The sequence below is a fragment of the Lissotriton vulgaris genome, chromosome 9 (assembly GCF_964263255.1).
Source record: "Lissotriton vulgaris chromosome 9, aLisVul1.2, whole genome shotgun sequence".
Lineage (NCBI taxonomy): Eukaryota > Metazoa > Chordata > Amphibia > Caudata > Salamandridae > Lissotriton > Lissotriton vulgaris.
In genome coordinates, this window is record NC_141697.1 from 157,671,402 (window position 1) to 157,698,892 (window position 27,491).

The following is a 27,491-nucleotide window of genomic DNA, read 5'->3' on the forward strand; positions in this document are numbered from 1 at the left end:
CTATCTTATAACCAAAGCTAGTGGCGGTTTAGTATTCTAGGGTTGTTGCACACGGTGGGTTATCATAGCTTCGGGCTATAGCTGTTATTGGTATGTCCAAGCACAAAAAAGTCACTGCACTTGCAAACACCATGGACAATTATATGTTTCAAGTGGTCACCAAAATAAATAATGATAGAAGGGCCTCCCTGGGGGCGAGTCCAATTGCTAGTACTAATTTAAACGACCCTCCCCGAGTACACTTCTATGATCTGGTAAACACTAGTGAATTAGTAGCACTCTCACAGCATAGTACCGAGGGCTCCGCTGATAATGCCTCCCCATCATCATCACCGAGTAAAGTTGAAGAGGCTGTTCAAGTCGGAATAGATCCGGACTTAGTACTAGTAGAGGTTAATACTGTAAGCCCCGCCCCAGTCCCGGCACCAAGGGTGACAAAAGGGCACACGAAGGGCCAATTTAGGCGTGGTGGTCTACGTTCTAGCAAGAACAGACCTACTACCCCTCCTCGTAAAAATAGTACAGAGGATAAGGGGGCTGAAGACGAGGGTACTATGCTATGGGACGAAGCTAATGTTAAAAAGTTACTAGGTATGTTTGAACAGAAAATTAAAGGGATAATCAAGCCACTCTTATCTAAGAATGATCATCTCACTGATAAGGTTACCATGCTTGAAGGCCTCTTGTCAAATACAAATGATTGTATGGGGGAACTACCACATAAGATAGTAGACAAATTAGAGCAAATAAATCTTAGGGAAGATAGAAATATAGGAAATGGGGACACTCTGGTCCATACACATCCACCCATTCCTACCCCAGCCCTAACATCAAATATCGGCCTCCCCTCATATCCATTGATTAGTGCCGAGGCCAATGTAGACTCTCTCGTGGAAACAGGGCCAATGGAATTGATTGTTGAAGCTTCCCCTTTAATTCTGGTCTTAGCTAATGTACCAATTTTGAAGCATGATCAGGTAGAGTCTCCTCAATCACTTAAAACTAAAGCCCTATATTGGTTGTCTAACAACATGCACATCTCTGACTGGGGTAAACATATACTATCAGAGGAATTGTTAAATGCGAGAAGGGTAAAATGGATAGGCAACAGTCCAAAGAGATTTGCAGGCGATTGTGTTGTATTGAATTTTAGAGGCCCGGAGGTGTTGCCTGAAATCCTACCCAATCTTCTGCCCCCTCAACGTAGAACAGCGGAAATCATCCCCCTCACACTTGACTTCTTTTATAGCAGGAGAGGTTTTATTGCTAGACCCAGTATTCTAAGGACAAAATGGACCACAGTGTCACACAGAAGAGGTGGGGGTGGGGGTGGCAATGGGATTGGTGGTGCCCGGAGATGTGACTGGGGCATAAACCTAGAAAATAGATTTACCGCCCTTTCAAATCTAAATGAGTGCGATTGACTCACACAGCAACATATTGGGACAGGATACCCCAGCCAAGTGAGAGTAGATAATGATACCATTACAAAAGAGGGTCAACCAGCTTTGGCACTCCGAAGGAATTGTAAGACAACACATAACTCCAGGAAAAGTGTGGTAAGGGCGGATGACCGTGAAGGGCACATCAACTTATCACTGGGTAAAGGCAGTGACCCAATATTTGAACCCCAATTAGATGAAGCACGGCCTGCCCCTCTTAGAGCACCTCCAGAAGCCATATCCTCAGGTAATTATCCAAGTTCTGCCGATATTGGCCCACCTGGAGACAGTCTATTGTTGTCCTTTATTTCTTGGAATCTTGCGGGGATAATGAGTAAAATGATATCAACTGAATGGTGTGCTTTTATCGACCTGTATGATATTATATTATTCCAAGAAACTTGGTCAGTTTGCCCTGTCCATCGGGTGGGGTATCTCAATTTCTTTATTCCTGCAGTATCAAATAGTAAAGGTAGACCTTCAGGAGGTATGTTGATTTGGATTCGTCAATCATTGAATTGTACGATAAAACAAAAAATGCTCCCAACGGGGGATATCTTATCAGTTATCATTAAATGGAATAATGGTGATGAACTTGCGATTTTCAATATATATGCTAGGGGGGTCAAAGGGGGAAAGTCCTCTGAAGTAATAAAGGTCCTTGATCAGGAGTTAGAAACCTTGCCCATAGACCAGTTCATTATTATCGGGGGGGATTTAAATACCACCTTTGAACCCCTGGGCCAGGAGGACAAATTCCTTGCCGAAGAGGAGGACAGTAAATGGGGCATCCCCCAGCTTGAGATCATTACAGTTAAGAAATGGAGTACAGTTGCTATACAAGTGAAGAGTCTTTGTTTGGCCAGGGGGCTTAGAGCAGCAAACGGTCGCACAGCTTCTGACCGGGTTGGAAACAACACGTTTGATAATGGGCGTGCATCCAGTAGAATCGATTATTTCCTGATAGATATCAGGGTTTGGAGTAAACTGGTAGACATGTCCGTAGTGAAAAGATTGGAAAGCGATCATAACCCGCTGTGCATGGATTTTATGCCCTACTCAGAGGGAAGGGGGGGTAGTTCAGAGGATGAGAGAGTGACCTTGGATTTAGTAAGCTCAAATAATCAGCGCCACCTAAAGTGGGGGAAGCTAGTAGAGGACGAGGGGAAGTTGGATGAACTTAAGAAAGTAGTAGGAGAGGAAGTAGATCGTATAAACTAATTTTTATGTAACACCAATTTCAGCGATATTATGATGGAGGCCCACGATAAATTCTTCTCTAGATTACAAACCTTCTTCTTGAAACCTGCAAGTAGCAATAAGAGTAAAAACCATCCAACCTGCCAGGGGTGGTATGATAAAAACTGTAGACAGGCACGCCATAAACTCAGTAGTGCACTCCGGATGGGGAATGCAGCAGTGGTAAGAGAAGCCAGGGATGCCTATAGATGTGCGCAAAAGCATGCAAAGAAGACGTGGGATGAGGAAATTTGGCGCAAGCTTAGAACTGCTTGTGCGGCCAAAGATTCCAAATCATTTTGGTCCAAGGTAAAATGGGGATGGGGAGGGCAGTCTGCCTCTCCTCAAAACCATGTTGCCGTTGATGACTGGATAGCATTTTTTAAACCACAATATGCTCGAAATCAATTGCTACCCAGTGTTGACCTCCCACTGAATGTTTATTTTAAGCACAATGTTTTCAATGAGAATGATGTTAGTCTTGCCCTTGACTGTGTAACAAGGGGAAGAGCGCCTGGAATGGATGGCATTCCGGCTGATGTTTACCTAAGCGATAGGAATTTATGGTGTAAATATTTTTCTTGCCTTGCCAATGCATTGGCAATGGGCGGTGAGGTTCCCCTGTCCTGGAAAGGAGCAGAAATAATACCTGTGTTCAAAAAAGGGGACAAATCACTCCCCTGTAACTATCGACCCATCAGTCTCATAGATTCTGCCCAGAAACTGATGGGCCGTATGGTTCAGAACAAACTCCAAGTATGGATAGATGAAAATAACATCTTGTCTCCATACCAAGCAGGATTTCGTCCCCTGACAAGCTCAATAGACCAGGTATTTTATTTTATTGCTTTATATTGGAGGAATGTCACCCTAAAAAATGGCCCCTTGTTTGCTGTCTTTGTTGACCTAAAGTCAGCTTTTGACTTGGTCCCCAGAGACAAGCTTTGGAAAGTTCTGGCCGATGAAGGGATAAGTCAGGAACTTCTCACACTTATTGTACGACTGCATGAAAATAATTATGCTAAAATAAGGTGGGGGTCGCAGGGAGAAGTAACCGAGCCATTCCCGGTAGAGCGTGGGGTGAGACAAGGCAGCGTCTTGGCGCCTACATTGTTCTCGATATACATAAATGGAATAGTAGATTTTTTTAAAAAGTCCCCTTCTGATGCCCCAATAATTGCTGGTTCGCGTGTCCCCGTCCTTATGTTTGTGGACGACACGCTTATATTATCTCGCACCCCAAGCGGCCTCCAAAAGGCGGTAAATGCTTTTGGGGAGTTTTGTTCATGTGTATGAATAGTCGGACATCATTTAGGGGGGTTATTACCTATAAAAGTATACCTCTTGAACAAGTGGATGCCTTTACCTATTTGGGCATAACACTCCAGGGGAACATGAAATGGAAGTCTCACCTAGATACCGCAGCCCTAAAGTTTAGTCAAATAACAGGAGCACTATTACTAAAACATAAAGCTTCCCTAACGAAACCGATAAATTGTGCGCTCGAGATATACCAAATGAAAGCTATCAGCGCCAGTTTATATGGCTCAGAATTATGGGGCTTTGGCAACCTAGCAAATCTGTCCATAGCAGAAAATAAGTTCCTTAGGGGTCTGGTGGGAGTACCGCAAAGCACCCCTACTGTACCTCTAAAGCTGGACCTTGGTAGGAAAAACATTGTGGACATAGCAAAGTTGCGTCCGTTGCTATATTGGAGACGGTTAATGGTAACCCCGGAGTTAGCCCATTACGCTACAGCATTGTCAGATGTGGTTTTGCTCGATGAGTTTCATAAAATAGCCTGGTTGAAAGACCTACGAGGGTTACTGTCAGAGCTAAAACTAGACCACCTATGGGGTAATCCGGATGTGTCTTGTTTTCCCTCAAAGATCGAGATAAAACGGCTATATTGGGAGATGGTGAACTATAGAACTTTTGCCAGTGGTACTAATTGTTCGTTATCGAGACGCTTTCTGGATTTAAAAATGACCCCATTGTGTGAAGCTTATTGGGACTTGATTGAAAAACCTTATGACAGGAAATTATATTTCCAATTTAGAGTTGGTTCTCTCCCAGTAAACATGTTCAAAAAGAAATGGTCTACAGCATGGGATGAACATTGTCATCTTTGTAAAGACAAACCTGAGCATGTCTCCCATATATTGTTTTGTTGTCCTTTATATGTAAAACCAAGACACAAATGGATAAGACCTCTTTGCATTAATATGGGGACGAATAGCCAAGTGGTAGCACTTAGAATCCTAGAGACTGATGGTTCCCAATTATTCGCAATAGCAGTCGCAAAGTTCTTGGGCTGGGCCTGGGCCATCCGAACACGTTCTTTGCTAGGAAAAACGCTGTGATGATTTGAAGTTTTACCTATAAAGTTTTTTTAATTATGAGTATAATTAATGAGGATCTTAATCCTGTTAAAAGCTTATTGTATTCGACTTATAATTGTATAATTCTTGTTTTAACATTGTGTATATAGATTAGTCTTTTTTATGTATAGCGATAGGGAGGAAGTGCTTTTATGACTGATGTCGAATAAAGCTTTGAAATTTGAATTTGAAACTCACTCTCCATTGGATCCCTGAACATCTCACCAGAAGACTGTAAACCATCCAGAATGCAGTTGCCAAACTCATTCTCATCTTCCCACACAGTACTCACATCACACCACACCCGTGGAAGCTCCACTGGCTCCTGATAGACAAGAGTGCACAGTTCAAGCAGCTCACCCACACTTTCAAAGCACTACACAACACAGACTTAGCGGGGGATTAGCTTGCATATATCGGAACACACTATCGGTCTCTCACATGGAGGCTTCCACCTCATCCGTAGCTGAATACCTGTGCCTCAACATCTTTAGTAATCACATCCCAATATGCAAACTACATACCTTCTACCACCCTCCAGGTGATAACTTACTCTTCATCGAACAATTAATGGAAATTATCTCCTCTAATGATGACCACTCACTATCCCAAATCTACCTCGGTGACTTCAACCTTCACTGGTCTAAGCACAATGACCAAGCGGTGATCTGTCTTAACCCCTCCCATGCTGGTGAAGGAACCGCTCCGTCACCAGCCACGGACGCGCGCTGTGCTGATGACAGAGCGGTTCCGACACAGCCCGCTCGGCGCACCTGCGTGGCGAGGATTCCGCGCCTGCGCTGGACGTTCTGTTGAGCGGGCGAGGCCGTGACGGAACCGCTCCGTCATCAGCACAGCGCACCCGAGGCTCATGACGGAGCGGTTCCGTCAAGAGCATGGGAGCGCCGCGCGGCCCCCCCAACCCCCTAGCGCTGTGGCGGAATTGCTGCCGCAGCGAAGGGGTTAACGTTTTTCTAGCAGAGATGGACCTTATTCAATTCTGTGACCGGACAACTCACAACAAAGGAGAAATTCTGGACCTCATTATTTCAAAGGGTCCTACCATCTCTTTGGTAGGCATTACTCCTTGTGATTGGTCCGACCACTACTGCATCTTCTTTAATATCAATAGGGAGGTGTTACCAAAAAAGAGCCAGCTAAGAAAATTAAACAGTGGAAAAGAGACCTCAGGAATATTAACAAACTGTCTAGCTACCGCCTGTAAAAATGCCTAGTCTCCCCAAGAAGACCTGACTGATGTTCATGATCTCAAGGACTTCTACAACTCAACTATCTCTACTATCATGGACTCAACAGCACCTTTACAACTAAAAAATACAGCCTCCAAATTCTCCAAACCTTGGTTCAACGACAACCTAAACTCCGAGCACCGCAACTTAAGAGCAGCTGAATGTCTATGGAGATCAAAACCATCCGCCTTGCACTTAAAAACCTTTAGAAGTTAGAAGCTCCTACAATAAAAAAATCAAGATGACTAAGGCAGACTACTTCATATTGCAGCTTAGAAAAGCCTCTAATCACCCAAAATAAAGTTTTGAAATTGTCAAACAGCAATCAGTGATAGCTTCCAATAATATCGACTAAGCAGACGTCTCCTTCCTGCACCAATCTTGCTATCTTCTTTATGGAGAAAACTAAATCCATCAGCCTTGACCTTGAAGCAAAGAGGGCCTGTATTACATCACTTGAGAGGACAGTTCCGCCTGTCCACTCGGCGAATCAAAAGCCGTTCAGTATTAGCACTAAGAACAGGGCCACATGGAACTCCTTCTCACCCATCAGTGAAGATGACATCTACAAAACCCTGCTTAGCTTTAACCCCTCCAATCATTTTAGCTACATACTGCCACCAGCTCTCTTCAAAGAAATCAAGGAGGCCCACATCCCCCTATGAACTAAAATTGTTAATGCCTCTTATCTCAAGGCAAGATCCCCGAATGTCTAAAAGCAGCCCAGGTCTCACCTATTCTAAAAAAATCGGATGCAGACAGAGCTGATCTCAACAACTTCCGCCCCATCTCCAACATCCCTACTCTGGCTAAACTATTAGAAAAAGGTGTCCAATTGCGATTGTGTTCTTACATCGAGACTTTCAATTTCCAGGATCAATACCAGTCTTGCTTTAGGAGTGGTCACAGTACTGAATCGGCACTCCTCATCATTGATGATATCTTAAACATGCTAGACCATAACGAATCAAGCCTCCTAATCCCCCTTGATCTCTCTTCTGCATTCGACAGGGTTAACCACGACAACCTTCTAGCTAATCTAGAATACAGGAAGGGCTTATCCGGCTTTGTACTACAGTGGTTCTCTTCCTTCACAATAGATCCCAAAGAGTTAAGGAGAACCATACCTTATCTCATCCATTTGCAGTTTCCATGGGGGTCCCTCAAGGCTGTGCCCTTTCTTCTATACTATCTTTTCCTGGAACCACTAGCCAATTTTCTATCTTCCGTGATCATTCGTTTCCATATATATATGCGGATGACATTCAACTTTATCTGAAAATCAATTCTTCTGTAACTTCATCACACTCAACTCATCCTTGACGATTATCCAAAACGAATAGTTTCTTACCTGTCGGTGTAGTTTTGCAGCTTGAAGATCTTTCTGGATTCACTATGCTGCGCATTATTCCGCGGTCTAGTGGTTGGGTCCGGAATCGTAGTCTTTTCTTTTTTTGTAACTCAGGTGGGCGTCAACGTCCCACCTTTTGGTATACTTCTTGTGACGTCGGCACGCTTCCTGCGGAAGCTCCCACCTTTGGGCGCCATCTTTGGATTCTTTTTTTCTTGTTGTGTGACTTGTTTGCAAATCCCTTGGACAATGTTCTGTATTTCCTTTTCAAGTAAATGATTTATCCGCTTTGTCCTTCAAGGTGTCTGTTTCTGTATTGTCCTTGTATTACCACCTACTTCTCCAGCCTCATCTTTCTGGCGGAGGTGGGTTGGTTCGATAGTGCATCCAGAAAGATCTTCAAGCTGCAAAACTACACCGACAGGTAAGAAACTATTCGTTTTGCAGCGTGAATCTTTCTGGATTCACTATGCTGTGTATAGACTTTGTAGCGGTTTGTTATGTTTGTGGCGGCTGGGTGGAAGATGAGCGTTGGTTGTTGAATATATGTTGAAGCACCTTCTGTCCTACTTGTGCTTCCTTGTTCATTTGTATATCCACACAGTAGTGCTTAGTGAACGTGTACAGTGAAGCCCATGTTGCCGCCAGGCATATGTCTTGAATGGGTGTGTTAGCCAGGAAGGCAATCATTGCTCCTTTTTTCCTAGTAGAGTGGGCCTGTGCCCCTTCTGCTAGTTCTTGGTCTGCTTGTTTGTGTCAGAATTGTATCGTTTGTGCGATCCATCGTGCGATGGTTCCCTTAGTTACTGGTCTACCCAGGAAACTGCTTGCGAAGGACACAAATAACTGTTTTGTCTTCCTGTGTTCCTTGGTTCTTTCTATGTAGTGCATTACTACCCTTCTAGCGTCCAGAGTGTGCAGTGACCTCTCTGCGCTTGTGGTTGGTTTCTGAAAGAAGCTTGGTATTTGTACTGTCTGGTTGATGTGGAACTTTAATAATAATAATAATAAAGCGTTTTATAAAGCGCATGGCTGCACAGCTGTGTATCCCCGCGCTAATTGCTGACAAAAACTCCCTACGGCTCACCGGAACAGGGTACAGAAGAAGTTAATGGGGGAAAAGATGAGTTTTAAGTTTAGCTCTAAAAAGGGTTTCTGACGGTTCCATTCTCAGATGAACTGGGAGGGCATTCCAATGTTTTGCTCCAAGGAATCGAAAGGAGCGGCCACCCAGTTTTGCTCTATAGATCCGGGGAAGTTTGAATTGTGACATACCCGAAGATCTGAGGTTTCTGGTAGGGCGATGAATAGTGAGAAGATTTCTCAAGTAGGTAGGTCCTTTGTTGTGTGCAATTTTATGGGCATAGCAGAGACTCTTGAATTTAATTCTTTCTCTAACTGGGAGCCAATGTAGCTTAGACAAGGCCGCTGTGGCGGATGTTCTTTTTGGTAAACCCAGTACCATGCGGGCGGCAGCATTTTGAATGCATTGAAGCTGGTGCCGTTGTTTTTGATTCACACCTAATAGGAGAGCGTTTCCGTAATCTAGGTGGGGTGTTATTAGTGCATGCACTAAAGTTTTTCTTGCTTCAATGGGAATAAGATCGATAGTTTTTCGCAAGATTTTTAACGTGCCCATACATTTGCCTATTGTTTTATTGACTTGTGATTTTCCCGACAAATCCGAGTCAATCATTATCCCTAGGTTTTTGACTTTTTCGACTGGGTGGGGGCACTCACCCAATGTAGTAGGCCACCAAGCCTGGGACCATATTGAGGTTTTGTTCCCTACCACTAGCACCTCCGTTTTGTCACCATTTAAACGGAGGCAGTTATTGTCCATCCAGGTGGCAACCGCAGCCATGCAGCTAGAGAAATTGGTGGCAAATTTCTCGCTATCTGGAGTGAGCTTAAACATGAGCTGGGTGTCGTCAGCATAGCTGACAATGCCCACCCCAAAGTTCTCTACGACTCGAGCTAGGGGTTCCATATAGATGTTGAACAAGGTAGGGCTCAAACTAGAGCCCTGTGGAAGCCCATAGCTGACGTCGCGAGAAGATGATTTGAAGGGTGGGCAATGTATTTGGAATGATCTTTTGGAGAGAAAAGATTTAAACCAGGCAAGAGCATGATCCCTCACTCCAATGTCCGATAGTCGGGACAGCAGAGTGTCATGTAGCACAGTATCGAAAGCTGCACTTAAGTCTAGCATGACAAGTGCAGCTGTCTCCCCCTCATCTACCATCTTGCGAATACACTCCGTGGAGTAGAGAACCGCGGACTCCGTGGAGTATCCAGGTCTAAAACCTGATTGTGTGGAATGAAGTAGGTTTCCTTCTTCTAAAAAAGCCATAAGTTGTTTGTTGACTATTTTTTCTATAATTTTAGCGCATTGTGGCAAGAGGGAGATGGGTCTGAGGTTTTGATATTGGGTGACTGGAATATTAGGTTTTTTTTTAAGAGGGATAACTTGTGCTGTCTTCCAAGCCTCTGGAACGTAGCATTCTTGGAAGGACAGGGTGATCAAGTGTCGAATTTGATCAATAAGACCGTTATTCATGATGTCCTTAATTTTAGCTAAAGGGCACACATCATTAGGGGATCCTGAGTGGATACTATTGATAATGCTGACCAAATTTTCTTTGTCTGGAGTAGTAAAGCAAGTAAGAATGCTCTTTTGGGTAAGGAGTGGTTCATTTCCTTCTATAACCGATTTTGAAAAAGTGGCATGTATTTTCTCAACTTTATTAACAAAGAACTCAGCTATCTGTTCGCATATGTCATCAGAATAAGTGTCCTGCATGTCTAAGGTGGTGGTATCTGTAAGTTCCTTGTAAATGCTAAATAGTTCTTTCATGGGGTTGGTTGCCTCTTCAATTCTTGTCTGGTAGAAGGAACTCTTTTCCTCTCTAACCATTTTCTGGTATGATTTTAACTCCAGTTTATATAGTTCCTTAAGTTCAGGAGAATAGTTTTTCCTCCATTTGCGTTCTATCGCTTTACAGTGTGTTTTCGCAAGTTTTAACTTTTCCGTGTACCAGGGTTCAGATTTGGTTCTTCTGACTGGGGGTTTGGAAGTCCACGGTGCAATTGTATCTAGTGCCTTACTCAGCCATGTTTCATAATTATTCCAAGTATCTTGTAAGGAATATCCTGTAGGCGGGGTGTGTTTCTGTAATTCGCTGATCATGCGTTCAGGGGTGTAGTTTTTCCAATTTCGTCGTTTTGTAAACAAAGGTTTGTTGGGGGCTGGCTTACTCTTGTTGATGGGGATATTGAAAGTAATTAGGTGGTGTTCGGACCATATAATTGGTATTGGGGGGGACATTTCAATGCCCTCCCAGGTAGCAAAAACTGGGTCAAGAAGGTGTCCCTGTTGATGCGTGGGGGAGGTTGATAGCAATGTTACTCCGCGTGTAAAGCAGTCCTAAGTACTTGCGCTTCTTTAGCGTTGTTATCTTCAAAATGAAGGTTCAGATCACCTAAAATCATGAAGTTATGGTGTTTTATAGCTAATTGAGTAGCTGATTCTATAAGCTGATTGCAGAAGGAAGTTGCATTACCAGGGGGACGATATATGAGGAGACCAGTAACGGTCATCAATGGAGTCATTTTTATTGAGAAGGTCCCACATTCACTATTAGTATTAGCTGTATTAGTGAGTGTGCATTGTAATTCCTTTTTACAGATCAATGCGATTCCACCCCCACGTTGTTTAGGTCTGTCGATTCTTAGAAGGCAATAGCTCGAAGGTATCGCCTCTACGATATCATGGGCTGAGGACTCCTCTAACCATGTTTCTGTGAGAAACAGCACATCATAGTCTCGTGACTGTAATATATCTCGTATTTCCGTCTTATGTTTTACCATAGATCTACAATTTAGCAGCAGCATTTTAAGTTTGGGTGTAGGGGCCTTATGTGGTAGAGCATTGCTGAATGAGTAGTTACATATATTACAGTGTGGTGGGATACAGTTGGGGTCAATGGAATGTAAGCAGGGTTTGTTGGCAATCTTACCCAAATCGGATAGAGTCGCGCTAGAATAGCGGATTTTCGGCTGGTCTATCCCCTTGTCAGAGCCCAAATCTATGGTAGAGGAGTCAGAGTATCCTGCCCCGCGCCCCGGTCGATCGCGGACGGGCGCAGACGGGCAGGACTCTGGCTTGACTCCGGCGCGCGACCGGCGCGCCCGCAATGCGCGTCCGCTGCGCGGAGCCATTTACGTTTGGTTATAAGCGCTCTGAGCGCGACGTGCAGCGCGAGCCCACACAAATATGGCCGCTGCCCGACTCTTCTGCCTATGCTAGTCCTGCCTGATGCCGGTCGAAGAGTCGACCGCGTCCCCAGGGCAGGCAAGTCAACAATAAACTTGCTAGAGTTCAGCAAATCAGTTTTTCAGGTAGGCGCTCGAGTGTTATTAAAATTACAGACACTATTGGATCAGTGCAGGGGGGGAGGGAAAGGACACACGGGAAATTCGTGCAAGAAACGGAGTACAATGTTAAAATAAACAACCTCCCGGCTCAAGCCTCAGGAGTCAAATAAAAGCAATCAGGGGTTTTCACGAACCTTTCCTGGTTATAAGCGCTCTGAGCGCGACGTGCAGCGCGAGCCCACACAAATATGGCCGCTGCCTGACTCTTCTGCCTATGCTAGTCCTGCCTGATGCCGGTCGAAGAGTCGACCGCGTCCCCACCACCTTTGGCATAAAGTGTGGGTCAGTTCTCATCATCACCATATCATTGTGTATTTGGATGTAGGGTTCTTGTAGCGTTATCGCCTGTAGTTCGCTCACCCTGCTCAGCGAAGTGATTGCCACCAAGAAGGCTGTTTTCATTGTTAGCATTTGTAGGGTGGCCTTATGAATGGCTTCAAAGGGCGCTTTCATGAGCTCTGTTAGGACTAAATTGAGGTTCCATGCCGGGGGTGGCATCCTCTTTGGTGGTACGATCCTCTTCGCCCCTTCCAGGAATCTTTTTACTATCTGTGATGTAAAGAAGCTCTTCCCTGTTTCTCTTCTTGTGTAGGCTACTATCGCAGCTGGGTGTAATCTAAGCGAGGATTAACTTAGTTTTGCCTTCAGCAGGTGCGTGAGATATCTTAGCACCGTTGATTCCCTTGTCATCTTCTTGTGTAGCTTTTTCTTGCTGCACCATTATGTAAACCTCTTCCATTTTGCCAGATAGCACCTTCGTGTCCTAGGCCTCCTTGCTTCTCGTAGTACCCGCAGGGTGCTCTCCGGTAACTTCAGGTGTGCTAACTCTATGTCTTCAGGAGCCATGCTGCTAGGCTGAGGCGCTCTGGGTGTAGTACTTCTCCGTTCTGCATGGAGAGTAAGTCTTTCCTTTCCCCGAACTTGTGGGGTGCCCCCTGTACCATTTCCATTATCTGTGAGTACCAGGTCTGCCTGGCCCACTGAGGTGACACCAGAATCAGAGTCATGTTGCTGGTTCTGCACTTGTTGAGTACTCTGTGTATCAGTGGTATCGGGGAAAAAGCGTAAGCAAATGTTTTCGACCAGCTTATCCATTGGGCATTTCCTGGGGATCCTTGCCCTGGTTGCCTGGATGCGAAGTTTCGGCATTTTGCATTCTGGTGTGTCGCAAATAGGTCTACTGTCGGTGCTCCCCACCTTCTGAATAGCCGTTGCGTTTCCTGTGTGTATTGAGCTCCCACTCGTGGGATGCAGATGTCTGTCTGCTGAGCCAGTCTGCTTCCACATTGTCCTTCCCTGGTAGGTGTATGGCTAGCTGGTCTATTTTTAGTGGGATGGCCCATCTCCATATCTCCTGTGCTCGGTTCGCTAGTGGGGCTGATTGTGTTCCTCCCTGCTTGTTGATGTAGAACATCGTTCTTGTGTTGTCTGTCTGGATCAACATTCTCTTGTTGTACAGTTTTGTCTGGAAGGCCTTCAGGGCGAGGAACACTGTTTTTAGTTCCAGGTAGTTGATGTGTTTGACCGCATCCGCTGGAGTCCACAGACTCCTCACCCTGAGCTTGCTCATGTGAGCTCCCCATCCCTTCTGGGATGCGTCTGTGGTGATGGTCACCATTGGGGTTGGTGGTGTTAAAGGCTTTCCTTCTGTTATGTTCTCCTTGTTCCACCACAACATCTCCTCCTGCACTGCGTGCGTTACAACCACTAGATCTTCCCAACTTCCTGTAGCTTGAGACCATTTTTCTTGCAGCCATTTCTGGAATGGTCTCTTGTGGAGCCGTACATTTGGGACCAGATGTATGCAGGAGGCCATCATGCCCATGATTTTGCTCGCTGTCCTCACTGTCAGAGCTCTCCCCTTCTGGTAGAGGCGCATCTCCTTCAGCAGGGCCAGTGTTCTCTTGTCGCTGGGGAACACCCTGCTCTGTATGGTGTCAATCTGTGCTCCTAGGAAGATTTTTACTTGCTCTGGTTCCATTGAGGATTTTCCCCAGTGGATGGAGAATCCCAGGTCCACCAGTGTGCTTGTCATACGCTGTGCGTGTTCTTTGCATGTCCCGTGTGAACTTGCCTTTATTAGCCAGTGGTCCAGGTAAGGGTATATATGTATCCCTTCCCTCCTTAGGTGTGCTGCCACTGCTGCAAGGCACTTTGTGAAGACCCTTGGTGCGGATTTTAGTCCGAATGCTAGGGCTGTGAACTGGTAGTGATCTTTGTTGATGGTAAATCTCAATAGGTGCTTGTGCTGCCTGTTCATTGGGATGCGCAGATAGGCATCTTTGAGGTCTATGGTGGCCATGAAGTCTCCGTCCCTTATCTGAGGAATGACCTCTTGTACGGACGTCATCTTGAACTTTTGTGTTTTTATGTACTTGTTTAAGAACCTTAGGTCCTGAAGAACCGGGTTTTAGAACCCAGCGGCGCCAGGGGCATACCCAAAGTCTTCTGGTTCACCTGTCTTAGAATACAGAGACACAGGACTCTTCGTGGTGGCGTCAAAGATCGAATTTATTGACTGCAGCCAGTAACAGAAGTCCTAGAAATCAACACGGTATGAGTTCTCAGGAGACTGCTCAATTTTACAAAGCAAGTCATCCCTTTTTATGCCAAAAATCACATTCCAGACAAACACCCAATATTTACGAATTGTCCAATCACATATATCCAAACCAAAAGTATCGTATGACGGAAAAACCCACTTTTCAGTTGTCCGGCCCATGGTCAATCATCGGACAAACCCAACATTCTTCTTTAGACAAGTCGGACAAACCCATAATAAAGAGGCCACGACCCATGTCATAAATAGACCATAAAGGAAGAAACAGAAACAGGTAGAAGTAGGATAAGGCATATTTGTGTGCAGTAAAACTTTACGATGTCCTGCGCTCCGATCTTTAGTCTTGATCAGCTAGCAGGCAAGAACGGGCTCAGCAAGGTCGGCTTCAGGCAACGAGGTCAGTTCACTTCGGGTCATGTAAAAGTCAGCACAAACTCGAGCTAAGGGGCACGGGTCCTAAAGACTCATTGGGCCGCAGTCATCGGCCTATGTGAGGGCAACCACAGAATGGCTGCCTTACACAAAATGAAAACTACGGTTCGGAACGGAATCTTTAAATAAACAGTGAATCCATGTGTGTAACATGGCGAAAACACTCGTACTTGCTGAACTCATTAGTTACGGTTCGCTGTTACCAAAATCGTAATGGAACCATGACATTTAAAACACGGGTTCAGAATTCACGGAACCTCAGCCCAAGATGGGTCTCAGTGTTTTGTCCATCTTTGGTACCAGGAAGTAGGTTGAGTACACCCCTTTGTTCCTTTCTCTGTATGGTACTGGTTTGATGGCCTCCTTTTGGAGGAGTTCCTTCGCTTCCTTTTGAAGTAGCTCTAGCTCCTTTCCTGACTGCACCCTCCTTTTTGGTTTCCTGTTTGGCAGTGTCTTTTCCAGTTCTATGCAGTATCCGAACTGTATGATGTTGAGTATTCATTTGTCTGTGGTTATCTTCTTCCATTCCCGGAAGAAATGACTTAGCCTGCCTCCTACTGGTGTTACATGCTCGTTGATGTTCTGTCCGTGTAACCCTGTGTTGGTCTTGTTGTGCTCCACCCTGGGAGGAGTTGCGTGGGTGGGCACCAATTGCGTGACGGAGTCACTTAGAGGTGGGTTGTTGGCCACCTCTTATTTTTTCCACGTCCATTCGCCCTCCCGCGAAAGGACTGGCCCCTTTGCTGGCAGTGCCAGGTTAGTTTTTGATGTCCTTGTTGTGTTTGTCTGTCTCCCGGGGTACCCCTTTTCGTCCCCCTGAATTGTAAGGCCCCCATGGAACTTGCAGTTTCGTTTTCTTTTTTGAGCTGAGTGAGTTTTTCATCCACCGGCGCCCCAAACAGTGTGTCCCCATTGAAGGGGGGCTTAGAATGTTGTGCTGCACCTCTGGTATGAAGCCTGAGATCCTGAGCCAGGCCTGCCTTCTCTCAGTGATTCCCGACATCATCAGCTCCATCCAAGAATTTGCCACATTTTTCCCTTCTTCCACAAGGTGTGAAGCTCTTTGTTGGTATTCGTCTGGGAGGTGCTTGAGCAGCTGTCCGTTCTCGTCCAGAATTTGGTACTGGTGCCTGTTCAGCAGGGCGTTAGAGTTTACCATGTGCCAGTGCATCGCTGTATTTCTTTCTATCTTCCTCCCAGTTAGGTCCATCCTCTTGCTTTCCTTGTCTGGTGGTGGGCATGATGTTGTTGGCACATTTGCCCTTTTCCTGGCGGTTGCCGCAATAATGGAGTCTGCCGTAACTGATCCTCGGATGTAGGGAGGACTCTTAGAGGAGTGTTTATATTTCGTCTCGGTCCTTGGATGTTGCCGGTTACTTGAACGCCTCTTTCCCCTGGGCCATGACACTCTCAAGCATGGGGAGGTACTGGCTCCTACTTTGTGTGGGGAGCAGGGTCTCCAAGAGGAAGTCTGCTTTCGGTTTTTCCTCATCTAGCTTGACTCCAAAAGCTGTTGCCGCGTTATTGATGACCATATTGTAGGCCCCAATGTCATCTGGCGGCGAAGGCCTCGAAGGGTATGTGTCCACTGCCTCTTCTGGGCTTTCGGTGTCGGGGTCCTGTGTCCCAGAGGATGTTGAGCCGAGGATCGTCCGTTGATCGTCGTCACCCTCCTCCTCGTAGTAGAAGGCTTCTTCCTCTAGATGGCCCTGGTTCTCTGGACTTTTCGGCGGCTCTTCGGCCTTAAAGTCCTCCTCCTTTTCTACTTCGACGATCACCGTCTTTGGCTTCGACGGAATCGCGAACCTCTTCATCTTTCCGTCGAACTCCTTTCTTTGCAGGATGTTATCCATTTTTGCCTCGAGCTGTCTTTTCTTTCTCTCCAGTTCGGCGGCCTGTTCGGCGTCGAACGGTTCGGCTGATCTCTTCGACATATACGTCGTTGTCAAAATGGGCTTCGGGTCCTTAATCGACGCTGAAGCGACCCTCGGGTCCTTTTCTGTCGAAGTTGAACGTTCCTTTTCGGGGACATACTTCGACGATCGTGGCTTTTCGCCGGTGTTCGCCGCCTGGGAGTCCTTTTCGAAGGATCCGCTGGGCTGGTTGTCCTTGGATGCAGCTGTGGCCGTCGAGATTTTCGGCGCCAGTGCTCCCTTCGAGGACTTCGACTCTGTTTTTCGAGAGTCTGCCTCAGACTTTCGAGGCTCTGTCGGGGGTTTAGGGGTCGTCAACTCTCCTACCTCTTTAGAAGTCTTCTTATCGGTCTCTACGACCGTGTAGTCATCTTCTCCGGCGACGTTGTCATCCTCGTCGCTCGAGAACCCCAGATCTCGAAGGGACAGCTGTTGACTCTTGCCCTGCATGTTGTAGTTGGATCGTCTATGTCGCTCTCTATCCCGGAGAGTCTTCGGTGTGAAGGCGGAGCAGGCGGTGTAGTCCTTGCTCTCATGGTCAACCGGTAGGCAGAGGTTACAAACCGGGTGCTGGTCCTTCTGTGCGTATTTGTGGTGGCAGTTACAGCAGAATTTAAAAGGTGTGTTGTCCATTTCTTGCGCTCAGGGGGCCCCCTGTGTGCGCATTCTCCGTTGGACGTCGAAGTTCTCCTTCTCCTTCCTGGCTAGATGGTGTTGTTCCTCGTCGTCTTCTCAGTCTTTTCGGCTCAAAATTCTACTTTTCTGCGTCTTCTTTCCTCCAAAACTCTGGAACCCCTTCGGGAACAATCCAGACCCAACGGCGGAAAAAAAAAAGTCTGAAGATGGCACCCAAAGGTGAGAGCTTCCGCAGGAAGCGTACCGACGTCACAGGAAGTACACCAAAAGGTGAGACGTCGACGCCCACCTGGGCTACAAAAAAAAAAAAAAAAAGAAAAAGGAAAAGACTAAGATTCCGGACCCAACCACTACACCGCGGAATAATGCACAGCATAGTGAATCCAGAAAGATTCACGCTGCAAAACTGGCTAACTGAAAACCATCTCCTGCTGAACACTGCCAAAACAGAATTCCTTCTCATTTCACCTCCTAAGCACACCCTTAAGATTGACCTCTGGATAAAACACCTCAAGACCTTTAACTGCTCCCCGGTTATCATCGACTCAGCAAAATCTCTTGGAATCACCCTGGACTCGCACCTGAACATGAAGAAAAATATTAGTAAGATGTGCAAGGGTGCGAATCACCAAATAAGGACTCTTAGAAACTTAAAACCTTTCCTCCCGCAAGAGGACTTCAAGTAGGTGGTACCTAGGCTAGACTATGGAAGTGCAACGCTCTGTGTCCTCCCCAAATATACCTTAGCCCCGCTTAGAGCTTCACTGAATGCCGCTGCTAGACTGATCACTGACACTAAAAGAAATGAGCACATTTCCCCAGCCTTAAGATCTCTAAAGCGGTTACCCTACGAAGCAAGAATACAATTAAAGATTGCTTGTATGACGCACAAAGCCCTCCATTTCAAAACACCTGGATACCTGGCTCAAAAACTGGAATCAACAGGTGGTAGCAGACCTTCCAGAAGTGCTAACTCATTGATACTCAAACCACAGACTTTTCGCAAAAAGAAAATGATACTCAGAGGCTTCTCGGGCATGGCACCCAAGACCTGGAACACTCTCCCATCGGAAATTCGCAGAATCCCATACACGGCAGCGTTCTAACAGGAAGTAAAAACAATCCCAATGACTAAGTTCCTACCTTAATTGATCGTCTGTTTTCGAAATGCCCTTTTTTTAATCAACTGTTAATTGTCTATGATTCTTTGCCTTACCTCATAAGTAGCGTTGTGCCTTACCTTATTAAGTTATATCTTGCTCGCATTTATGTACAATTTTATTAGATCAACATATTAGCCTCTCTTACCTCTATTTTCCCCTACTTTGTTCCCCTTTCCACTACTGTGAAGCGCTCAGATACCCTTCGGGGTCTTGTTCGTGCTATACAAAACTTTTTAAATAAAATAAAATAAATGAATACTTGACCATGGCCCGGCCTATCTCAACAACCGCATCTCCTCCTACCACCCAACCAGGCACCTCAGCTGAGCTGAGCTGGACACCTTCTTGCACACATGCCATGCATAAACAAGAGTAGAATTGGAGGGTGATCCTTCTCATATATCCCTCCGAAAATATAGAACAACCTCCCACTTCACATAAAAGCCTACTCCTCCTTGCTTCTTGAATTCTGGCAGAGGCTAAAGATCTGCCTCAATGCTAAGTTTGGTGTTGTTTTATAAAATTTCTTTCTGTTAGACTTGGCATCTTTTGGCGTGTTTCCCCAGAGTTTTTGCTGTCTGACCTCCCGGTTTTGACTCTGTTTTTACTGGCACAGTGGTAAAGTACAAGTGCTCCTGTGGTAAATTGTGTTATGGATTGGTATTTCCATGATTGGATATTTGATTTACTTGTTAATCCCTAGCAAAGTGAACTGAGTGTGCCAGGGCCTGTGAATCAAATGGTACTAGCAGGCCTGCAGCAATGATTGAGCCACCCACGTGAGTAGCCCTGAAAAGGTAACTCAGACCCGCCATTGCGGAGTCAGCACGCAGTTTGTAACTCCATTCGACTTGGCCCGTGCACACACTTGCCAGTCCCTCACCTTCCATTTTCTTACACTGCACCTTTCCCACAGGGGTATCTTGGGCCTGCCTTAGGGGTGGCTGACATGTATGTGAAAGGTAGGACATGCCCTGGTGTATGTGCTGATAGTGAATTACGTCCAATTTTGTTTTTCTCTATTGCAATGCTATCTGTTCCCCATATGACAGAATGGGGTATTTGTTTGTAACATCTTTTAAACATAACTGGCCCGGGGAATTAGGTAGGAAAATAAAGTTTAGTATGCCTAAACTCAGAATCTAAAAGATGCATCTTTTGGAAAAGGTGATTTTTCATTTTGTGTTTCAAAATACCACTTTTAGAAAGTAGGTATTTTCTTGCTCAGTCATTACGTGTGCCTCTGCTGGAATGTGGATTGTCTGTCTGGGTATTGGATGACAGAAGGCTGGGGAGCAAGAGTGGCTGAATAGACCTGGGCTGCAATTGGGGAAGGGGGAGGGGATTTCCTTGCACCTTAAAGGGCCTGGTCTGCCTCTGACCATGCCGTTTCCACCTCCTGCCAGGAAGTCACACCAAAGAAGGCAGAACTGGTTCTGGCTGGGCACAGACACTTTCTGCCTAAGAGATCAAAGGATTTTGGGACATAAATATTGGGGCCCAGAACCCTGACTTTTTGAACTCTTTTGGACCATGAAGACTGCCAAGAAGAAGAGCTGGAGAAACTGTGAGGAGGAACTACCACATTGCCGTGTGCTTTGCTGTGATGGCCTGCAGTGGCTGCTTCTGTCTTGGGCAGTGAAAGGACTGGACTGAACTTTCTGCAATCTACTTTTATGAGTTTCTCCAAGGGCTTGAAGTAGAGCTTGCCCCCTGTTCAAGAAGTCTCAGGAACGGCAAAGACTTCAAGCTCTTCTGCCCTCAGCACTGGGGACTGTGTTTTGTGCTGCAACAGAAGAAGAAGCAACCCAACGACATTGATGACGCCGCTACCGACTCAGTGTCCTGAAGGCAGAGCAGAGGCAACTGCCGCAAGGCCGCACCGTGACCCTGGTCTCACGATGACGCCTGCTGACGCCGCCACTGAGCCGCTGCTCCCACCACAACCTGTGGGCACCGCAGTCCGCACCGCTTCATGACGACGCCTGGGTATCCATGACGCCGCTGCTCCACATTGAAATCTATGCCGCTGCTTGCACCGTGGTTCGAGGGCACCGCTCGTAAAGTTACACGACGCACCGCAGCCTTGGCATACAGACGCCGGCACCATCGACTCCCGCTCGTCAGCCGACAGCAGCGCTTCAGCAACGACTAAAACGCTGCTTGCACCGTGACCTGCCAGCACTGCGACTAGCACTGCATTTGCTTCGCACCGCGACTCTGGTCACACTGCCGCCGCCATCTGATGCCGCTACCGAGCCGCTGCTCGCACCGCGACTTGAGGGCACTGCACGCTGCACCACTTCGCACCGCAGCACCCGACGCCAGCGCTCCAGACTTCAACAGAGAGGATTTAAATATGCAACACGTGTGACTTTGAGGGTCCCAACGACTCCTGCACCGACTTCCGGAACCGACGCCTGCAGATGCTGTGCTTTTGGAAGCTCAAAGAGAGGTCGCCAACGCCCTGCATTTCTAAAAGGTACTGTCTGCTGGTCTTCCCGACACAGTAGCTGGCCTGTGACAACCACACACACACACACAATCACACCCAACAACAACCACACCCTACCACACACACACAACCACTACCACACACCCAACCACAACCACACCCTACCACACTCACAACCACATACAACCACACCCCCACACACCAACACACACAACCAAACACATACACACACAACCACAACACACACACACAAACACACAACCACACCCCGCACACACACCCACAACCACAATCACACCCACAACCACACAATCAATCAATCACCTTACTTGTTAAGCGCGCTACTTATCCGTAAGGGTCCCAAGGCGCTGAGGGGAGGTGGGGTGGGGGGGATGCTGCTACTGCTCAAAGAGCCAGGTCTTGAGGAGTCTTCTGAAGGCGAGAAGGTCTTGGGTCTGCCGTATGTGGGTAGGGAGGGTGTTCCAGGTCTTGGTGGCGAGGTAGGAGAAGGATCTGCTGCCGGAGGTCGTTCGTTGGATGCGGGGGACAGCTGCGAGGCTGGCGGAGCGGAGCTGGGGGTGTGGAAGCTGAATCTGCTATTCAGGTAGGCTGGTCCACCGTTGTGGAATGCTTAGTGTGCATGGGTGAGGAGCTTAAAGGTGATCCTCTTGTCGACGGGGAGACAGTGTAGGTCTCTCAGGTGGGGGTGATGTGGCTGCGGCGGTGGACGTTGACGATCAGTTGGGCGGAGGCGTTTTGGATGCGTTGTAGTCGTCGTAGGTGTTTGGCTGGGATTCCTGCGTAGAGTGCGTTGCAGTAGTCCAGTCTGCTGCTGACGAGGGCCTGTGTCACCATTCTTCTTGTATCGGTGGGGATCCACTTGTAGATCCTGCGGAGCATGCAGAGGGTGTTGTAGCAGGAGGAGACGGCGTTGACTTGCATCGACATGGAGAGGGAGGAGCTGAGGATGAATCCTAGATTGCGTGCATGGTCAGTGGGTGTTGGTGCTGCTCCCAGTGTGGTCGGCCCCCCGGAGTTGTCCCAGGCTGAGGGGGTGGGTCCGAGGATGAGGACCTCCGTCTTGTCCGAGTTCAGCTTCAGACGGCTGCTCCTCATCCAGTCGGCGACGGCCTTCATTCCCTCGTGGAGGTTGGTTTTGGCGGCGCGTGGGTCCTTGGTGAGGGATAGGATGAACTGGGTGTCATCGGTGTAGGAGATGATGTTGAGGTCGTGATGGCGGGCCACATGTGCGAGGCGGCCCATGTAGACGTTGAACAGCGTCGGGCTGAGGGATGAGCTCTGGGGGACGCCGCAGATGATGTCGGTGGCTTCGGATCGGAAGAGTGGGAGGCGGACGCTCTGGGTTCTTCCGGAGAGGAAAGACGTGGTCCAGTCAAGAGCCTTCTCTTGGATTCTGGCTTCTAGGAGGTGTGTCTTTAGAGTGCGATGGCAGGCCGTGTCAAAGGTGGCTGACAGGTCCAGGAGGATGAGGGCTGATGTTTCGCCGTTGTCTAGTTGGCGCCTGATGTCGTCTGTGGCAGCGAAGAGGGCTGTCTCGGTGCTGTGGTTTTTATCAGAATCTGGACTGGGATGGGTCCAAGATGTTGTTGTCTTCCAGGTGGCAGGCCAGTTGCATGTTGACGATGTTCTCGATGACCTTTGCCGGGAACGGGAGCAGGGAGATGGGCCGGAAGTTCTTGAGGTCCTTGGGGTCCACTTTGGGCTTCTTGAGGAGGGCGTTGATTTCGGCGTGCTTCCAGCTTTCCGGGAAAGTCGCTGTTTTGAAGGAGATGCTGATGACCTCCTGTAGTTGGGGTGCGATGGCAGCGTCTGCTTTGTTGAATAGGTGGTGTGGGCATGGGTCAGATGGAAATCCTGAGTGGATGGAGTTCATGACCTTGCGTGTCTTGTCGTCGTTGACGTTGGACCAGGAGGTCAGGCAGTTGGCGCTGGTGGTATTCACAGGGGGGGTGGAGTCTGGCGTAGTCGCGGCGGTCGTGGTGTTGAAGTTGTCGTGGATGTCAGCGATCTTGCGGTGGAAGAAGAGGGTTAGAGAGTCGCACAGTTCTTGTGAGGGCGGAATGTCGTTGGCGCTGGGGTTGGAGAGTTCCTTTACGATGCTGAAGAGCTCTTTGCTGTTGTGCGCGTTGTTATCCAAGCGGTCCCTGAAGGAGGATCTTTTGGCCAGTCTGATGAGGTGGTGGTGTCGGCGGGTGGCGTCCTTGTGGGCTGCGTGGTTGTCCGGTGTGCGTTTGTGGAGCCATGTCTTCTCCAATTTCCGACATGCGCGTTTGGAGGCCTGGAACTCGTTGGTGAACCAAGTGGCTCTCTTGTTGGCGTGGCTGTTGGAGGGTTTCTTGAGCGGAGCGAGGATGTTGGCGCAGACGTCGATCCACTGTCTGAGGTTGCAGGCTGCGGCGTCTGGGTTGGTGGGGTTGGTGGGTGGGCTCTTGGCGAGGGAGGTGATCAGCTGGTCTCCGGTGACTTTGCTCTAGCAGCGGCGCGGCAGCTGTTGGGTGCGGTTGGTTTCTTGAAGGTGAAATGGATGCAGCGGTGGTCGGTCCGTGGGAGCCTGTGGAGAAGATGGGGTCAAGCGTGTGGCCGGTGGCGTGGGTGGGTGGGGTGACGAGTCGTCTGAGGCCGAGGTTGGCGAGGTTGTCGATCAGGGTGGCGGAGTTGGCATCGTTGTTCTCGAGGTGGAAGTTCAGGTTGCCGAGGAATATGTAGTCCATGGAAGCGTGTGTGTGGGTGCTGGCGAGGTCGGGGATGTAGTCGCTGAACTGAGCCTGGGGGTCTGTAGACACACACCCAACCACACACACACAACCACAACACCACACACATACACACCCAACCGCACAACCACACACACCCACACAACCACAACCACACACACAAACACACCCACACACACAACAACACACACACACACACAACCACACCCACACACACAAATACCACACACACAACCACACACAAAAACCACACAACACCACACACAACCACACCCACATTCACACACAGACAACCACACATACAACCACAACCACACACACATACGACCACACACACTAACAACCACACCCACAACCACAACCACACAACCAACCACACACACAATCACCCACACACACACACAACCACACACACAACATACACACACCCACCTACCCCTGCCACTCATTGCCTATCGGCCTCCTCTCAGCCAGCTAGCGCGATCGGTTTCACTTTCACAGCCTCGTTCGCCGTGAAAGTGTTCGCGTTTCTAGTTTTATTCAGCATTCACTCTTGTTTCCTAGTTCTTGACAATCCAATCTCTACAATATTTAAGCAGCCTGCATGTCTCCTGTCAACCATACCACTCCATGCATTTTCTTTGATCCACATAGATACAAGTGGTACAGACAAAGGTAACCACGCTTCTTATCCTTCTTTCACGCAATAACCAGAATGCTAAACTGCATTCGTGCCCAACTTAGATTTAAACAGTTATTCTAATCAGTTTGTTTCACAGAGGTTGTGTCTTAGGAGAAGGGCATTGGCACTCGCGTGTCCAAAAGAGTTGTTAAAAAAAAGTTTTATGAAAAATTGACTCTTTTAAAAATTCTGATTCCACCAGAATCTGAGTCCTCCACAACACCCTGTTTTTTTGGCTGTCAGCTGTGAAAAGGAGACCAATATTGCCCCCATTTTTATCATTCTGTATCCACGGTTCAATACTGGGGTGCTTTTAAAGTCTCGCCTGGCGTTGCAGCTCAAAAGTGCTGTCGCCAGTGAGACTTATTCTCAGAGTCATGCCTCTAAAGGGAGTCAGACCGGGGCACGCGCGGCGATTGGGGTCTGTGGACACGCACGTACAGCCACGCGCACATCGGCTGTCCCGCTTTTGCAGGCAAGCCAGTATACAGGGGGAGGTTGGGTGCTCCTAAACGGTGGCTGGCTGCAGCCGAAGCACTCCAGCTTGTCTACAGTTCTGGCTGCACAATGCGGGGCTCTCTCCATAGGCATGGGAGCCCCGCACTTCTATGTCCTGCTCTTCACCCGGGTCTTTAGCCCCCGCACTTCCTCTTTGGCGCCGGGGCACGCAAAAGTTGCAGGTCAGCGCATGCACGGGCAGCCCTCGCCGTCCCAGGTCTCCTCCCCAGGCCGGATGTCAAGCTGCTTTCTGTTTTGCTTGTTAACTTCAGAGGCTGTATCATCAGCTAGCCTCTAGGGGGCACTGCGGCCTTTAAGGATTGCCGTGTAAAATGTAACCCTTGACTGCTCGAGACAGGACCTGGCCATTGTAGTGAGGCGGCTCCGACTCGAAAGATAACAGGAGCTGTCTCTGCCAGGAAGAGATGCATCATCCCAAGGGCCATCAACCGGCCCAGGGAGGAGTAAAATATGCACAGAACCGGTGTTCCTGAACGCGACTCTCATTCTTCCTATAAGCGAGTCCACTATTAGATGAGAAGATGTCCAGGTGCATGCATCCCTCCTCTCATGGCTCTGCTGTTCGGGCTCAATCTCCCCGATGTCAGTCTCTCCGCGTCTCCTCCTCTTTGCCCCCGGACGCCCTCATCAGCTCGCTGGCGCTGAACAGGGCGTTACTGCAGAAGGCTTCACCGGGTCCCACCTGAGCTCGCAGCAGATAGGCCAGGTAGAGGTTAAGCTCACGAACCGAGTGTATAATTGCCATTTGCACCGAAATCTGCACGTGTTGACAAGTTACAAGAAACATTTGCATCTATCTTTTCAAATATCGGCGCCAATTAAGCAACCTGCATACTAAGCAATCCGAGAATATTCGTTCTTCCTTATGCTGGTTATCCAGCCGTTACTATTTATTTTTACCTCGTGTGCGCACCTATGTAATACGGCACTTATGTAAAATAGCGACCCAGTAAAAATCAGTACCACCCAGGCAGTGCATTTAATTCGGGCCCATAAAATAAAAAAAAAGCGTTTATGCATTGAGACAAAAAAGTCTACATTTGAGTTGTGTGTTTTTTTTTTTTTTTTTAGCTGCTTGTGTCCTGTTGCTGTAATGTGTTATAATAGCTCTGGCTCTTCCGCCCCGTGGGTACGTTGTGACTTGCAGTAGAGAAGTGCTCTGCACACTGATAAAAGGGGTCGCGAGGGATGCAAAACCCAAAGCGGGGTCGCTTGGGTGCTAACAGTGTAAGGCAGCTATTGTCCAGCCGTAAGAGAGGAGGGCATCCAAAAAGGAGAAAGGCTGGCCAGTACCCTCTGAGGGATTTCATAAACAAGCATTTGCAATGCAATAGGTCTCGCATTTGCAAGAGTTTAACCTATTGGCATTGTAAATAAAAGACATTGCCATTTACAATGCCAATGGCTCAAACTCTAACAACTGCGAGACCTATTGCATTGCAAATGCTTGTTTAACTTGTCTCTAGTTCATTGCGAATCTTACCGTTAATAATTCAAATTGTGTTAGCTTTGGCTTATTTGCAATGCAAACTTTATCTCAATAAGTTGCTGTAACAAGCTGTAAGTCCGCTACGAAAGCCCATTAATTTGCTAATTATTTTCCACATAAGGTTGCAAGGCCATAAAGTGGAGTTTTCAGGATTTTGAATAGTTTCTTGTTTGAAGATGTTACTCTCTCCTGCACACCCCACTCCTGTACTAAGGTTACGAGTGACCAGTCAACCGACTTTCAAAGGTTCTTGCATCCAGCCAAGTCTGGCCAGGCACTGGTGCGTCCCAGCCTGGCACACACCGGGTGATGATCTCCTCGCCTGTAGCAGGGTTTCCGTTCTCCCACAGAACTGTGCATAGAGATCTAGAACCTCAGTGAGTTAGGATGATCCAAAAACTCATCTCAGTGTCAGAAATCTCTTTACCTAGCTAGCTACAGTGTCTCATGGATCATTATGGAATGATCCATGTCTTTAGACAAACCAGAACATGATCTTTAGAATACCTCAGGAGTCGTGGAACACATGAACACTCTTTCGTTAGATAATCATTTCAAACCAAAACTGAGAGTCAAAGAACACAAGTGCAAGTTTGAAATATTTATTATTCAATGCAAAGTTCTCAAACGCAGTATCTTGTATAATACCAAAATGCAGATTATAAAAATCAGAGTCAGCAGCATAGTCACTAATCCATAGTAAGCAAAAGGTGCTAGCATGTTATAATGCAATTTCTATAGAAATCTATATCACCTATATTTCGCGCACCCTATCTAGCATATTATATTATATCTAAGAAGGTCTCA

The 27,491-nt window shown here is 47.5% G+C and overlaps 2 protein-coding genes across 5 annotated transcripts in view; both read right to left on the reverse strand.

The window, feature by feature from the left end:
- The window catches only part of MIS18BP1 (MIS18 binding protein 1), a 679,433-nt gene that overhangs the window by 219,592 nt on the left and 432,350 nt on the right, over window positions 1–27,491 (reverse strand). The window lies entirely within an intron of this gene.
- Window positions 7,809–14,033, reverse strand: LOC147689784 (uncharacterized). The gene is made up of 2 exons (XM_086936590.1): window positions 12,351–14,033; window positions 7,809–8,653 (listed from the first exon to the last, which is right to left on the reverse strand). The coding sequence occupies exon 1, from the start codon at window positions 13,855–13,857 to the stop codon at window positions 12,928–12,930; it is 930 nt and encodes a 309-aa protein (XP_086792716.1). The 5' UTR covers window positions 13,858–14,033; the 3' UTR covers window positions 7,809–8,653; window positions 12,351–12,927.

Coding starts and splice junctions, on each gene's coding strand:
- LOC147689784 (XM_086936590.1), bottom strand. CDS start 13,857: ATGGCTGCAAGAAAAATGGTCTCAAGCTACAGGAAGTTGGGAAGATCT.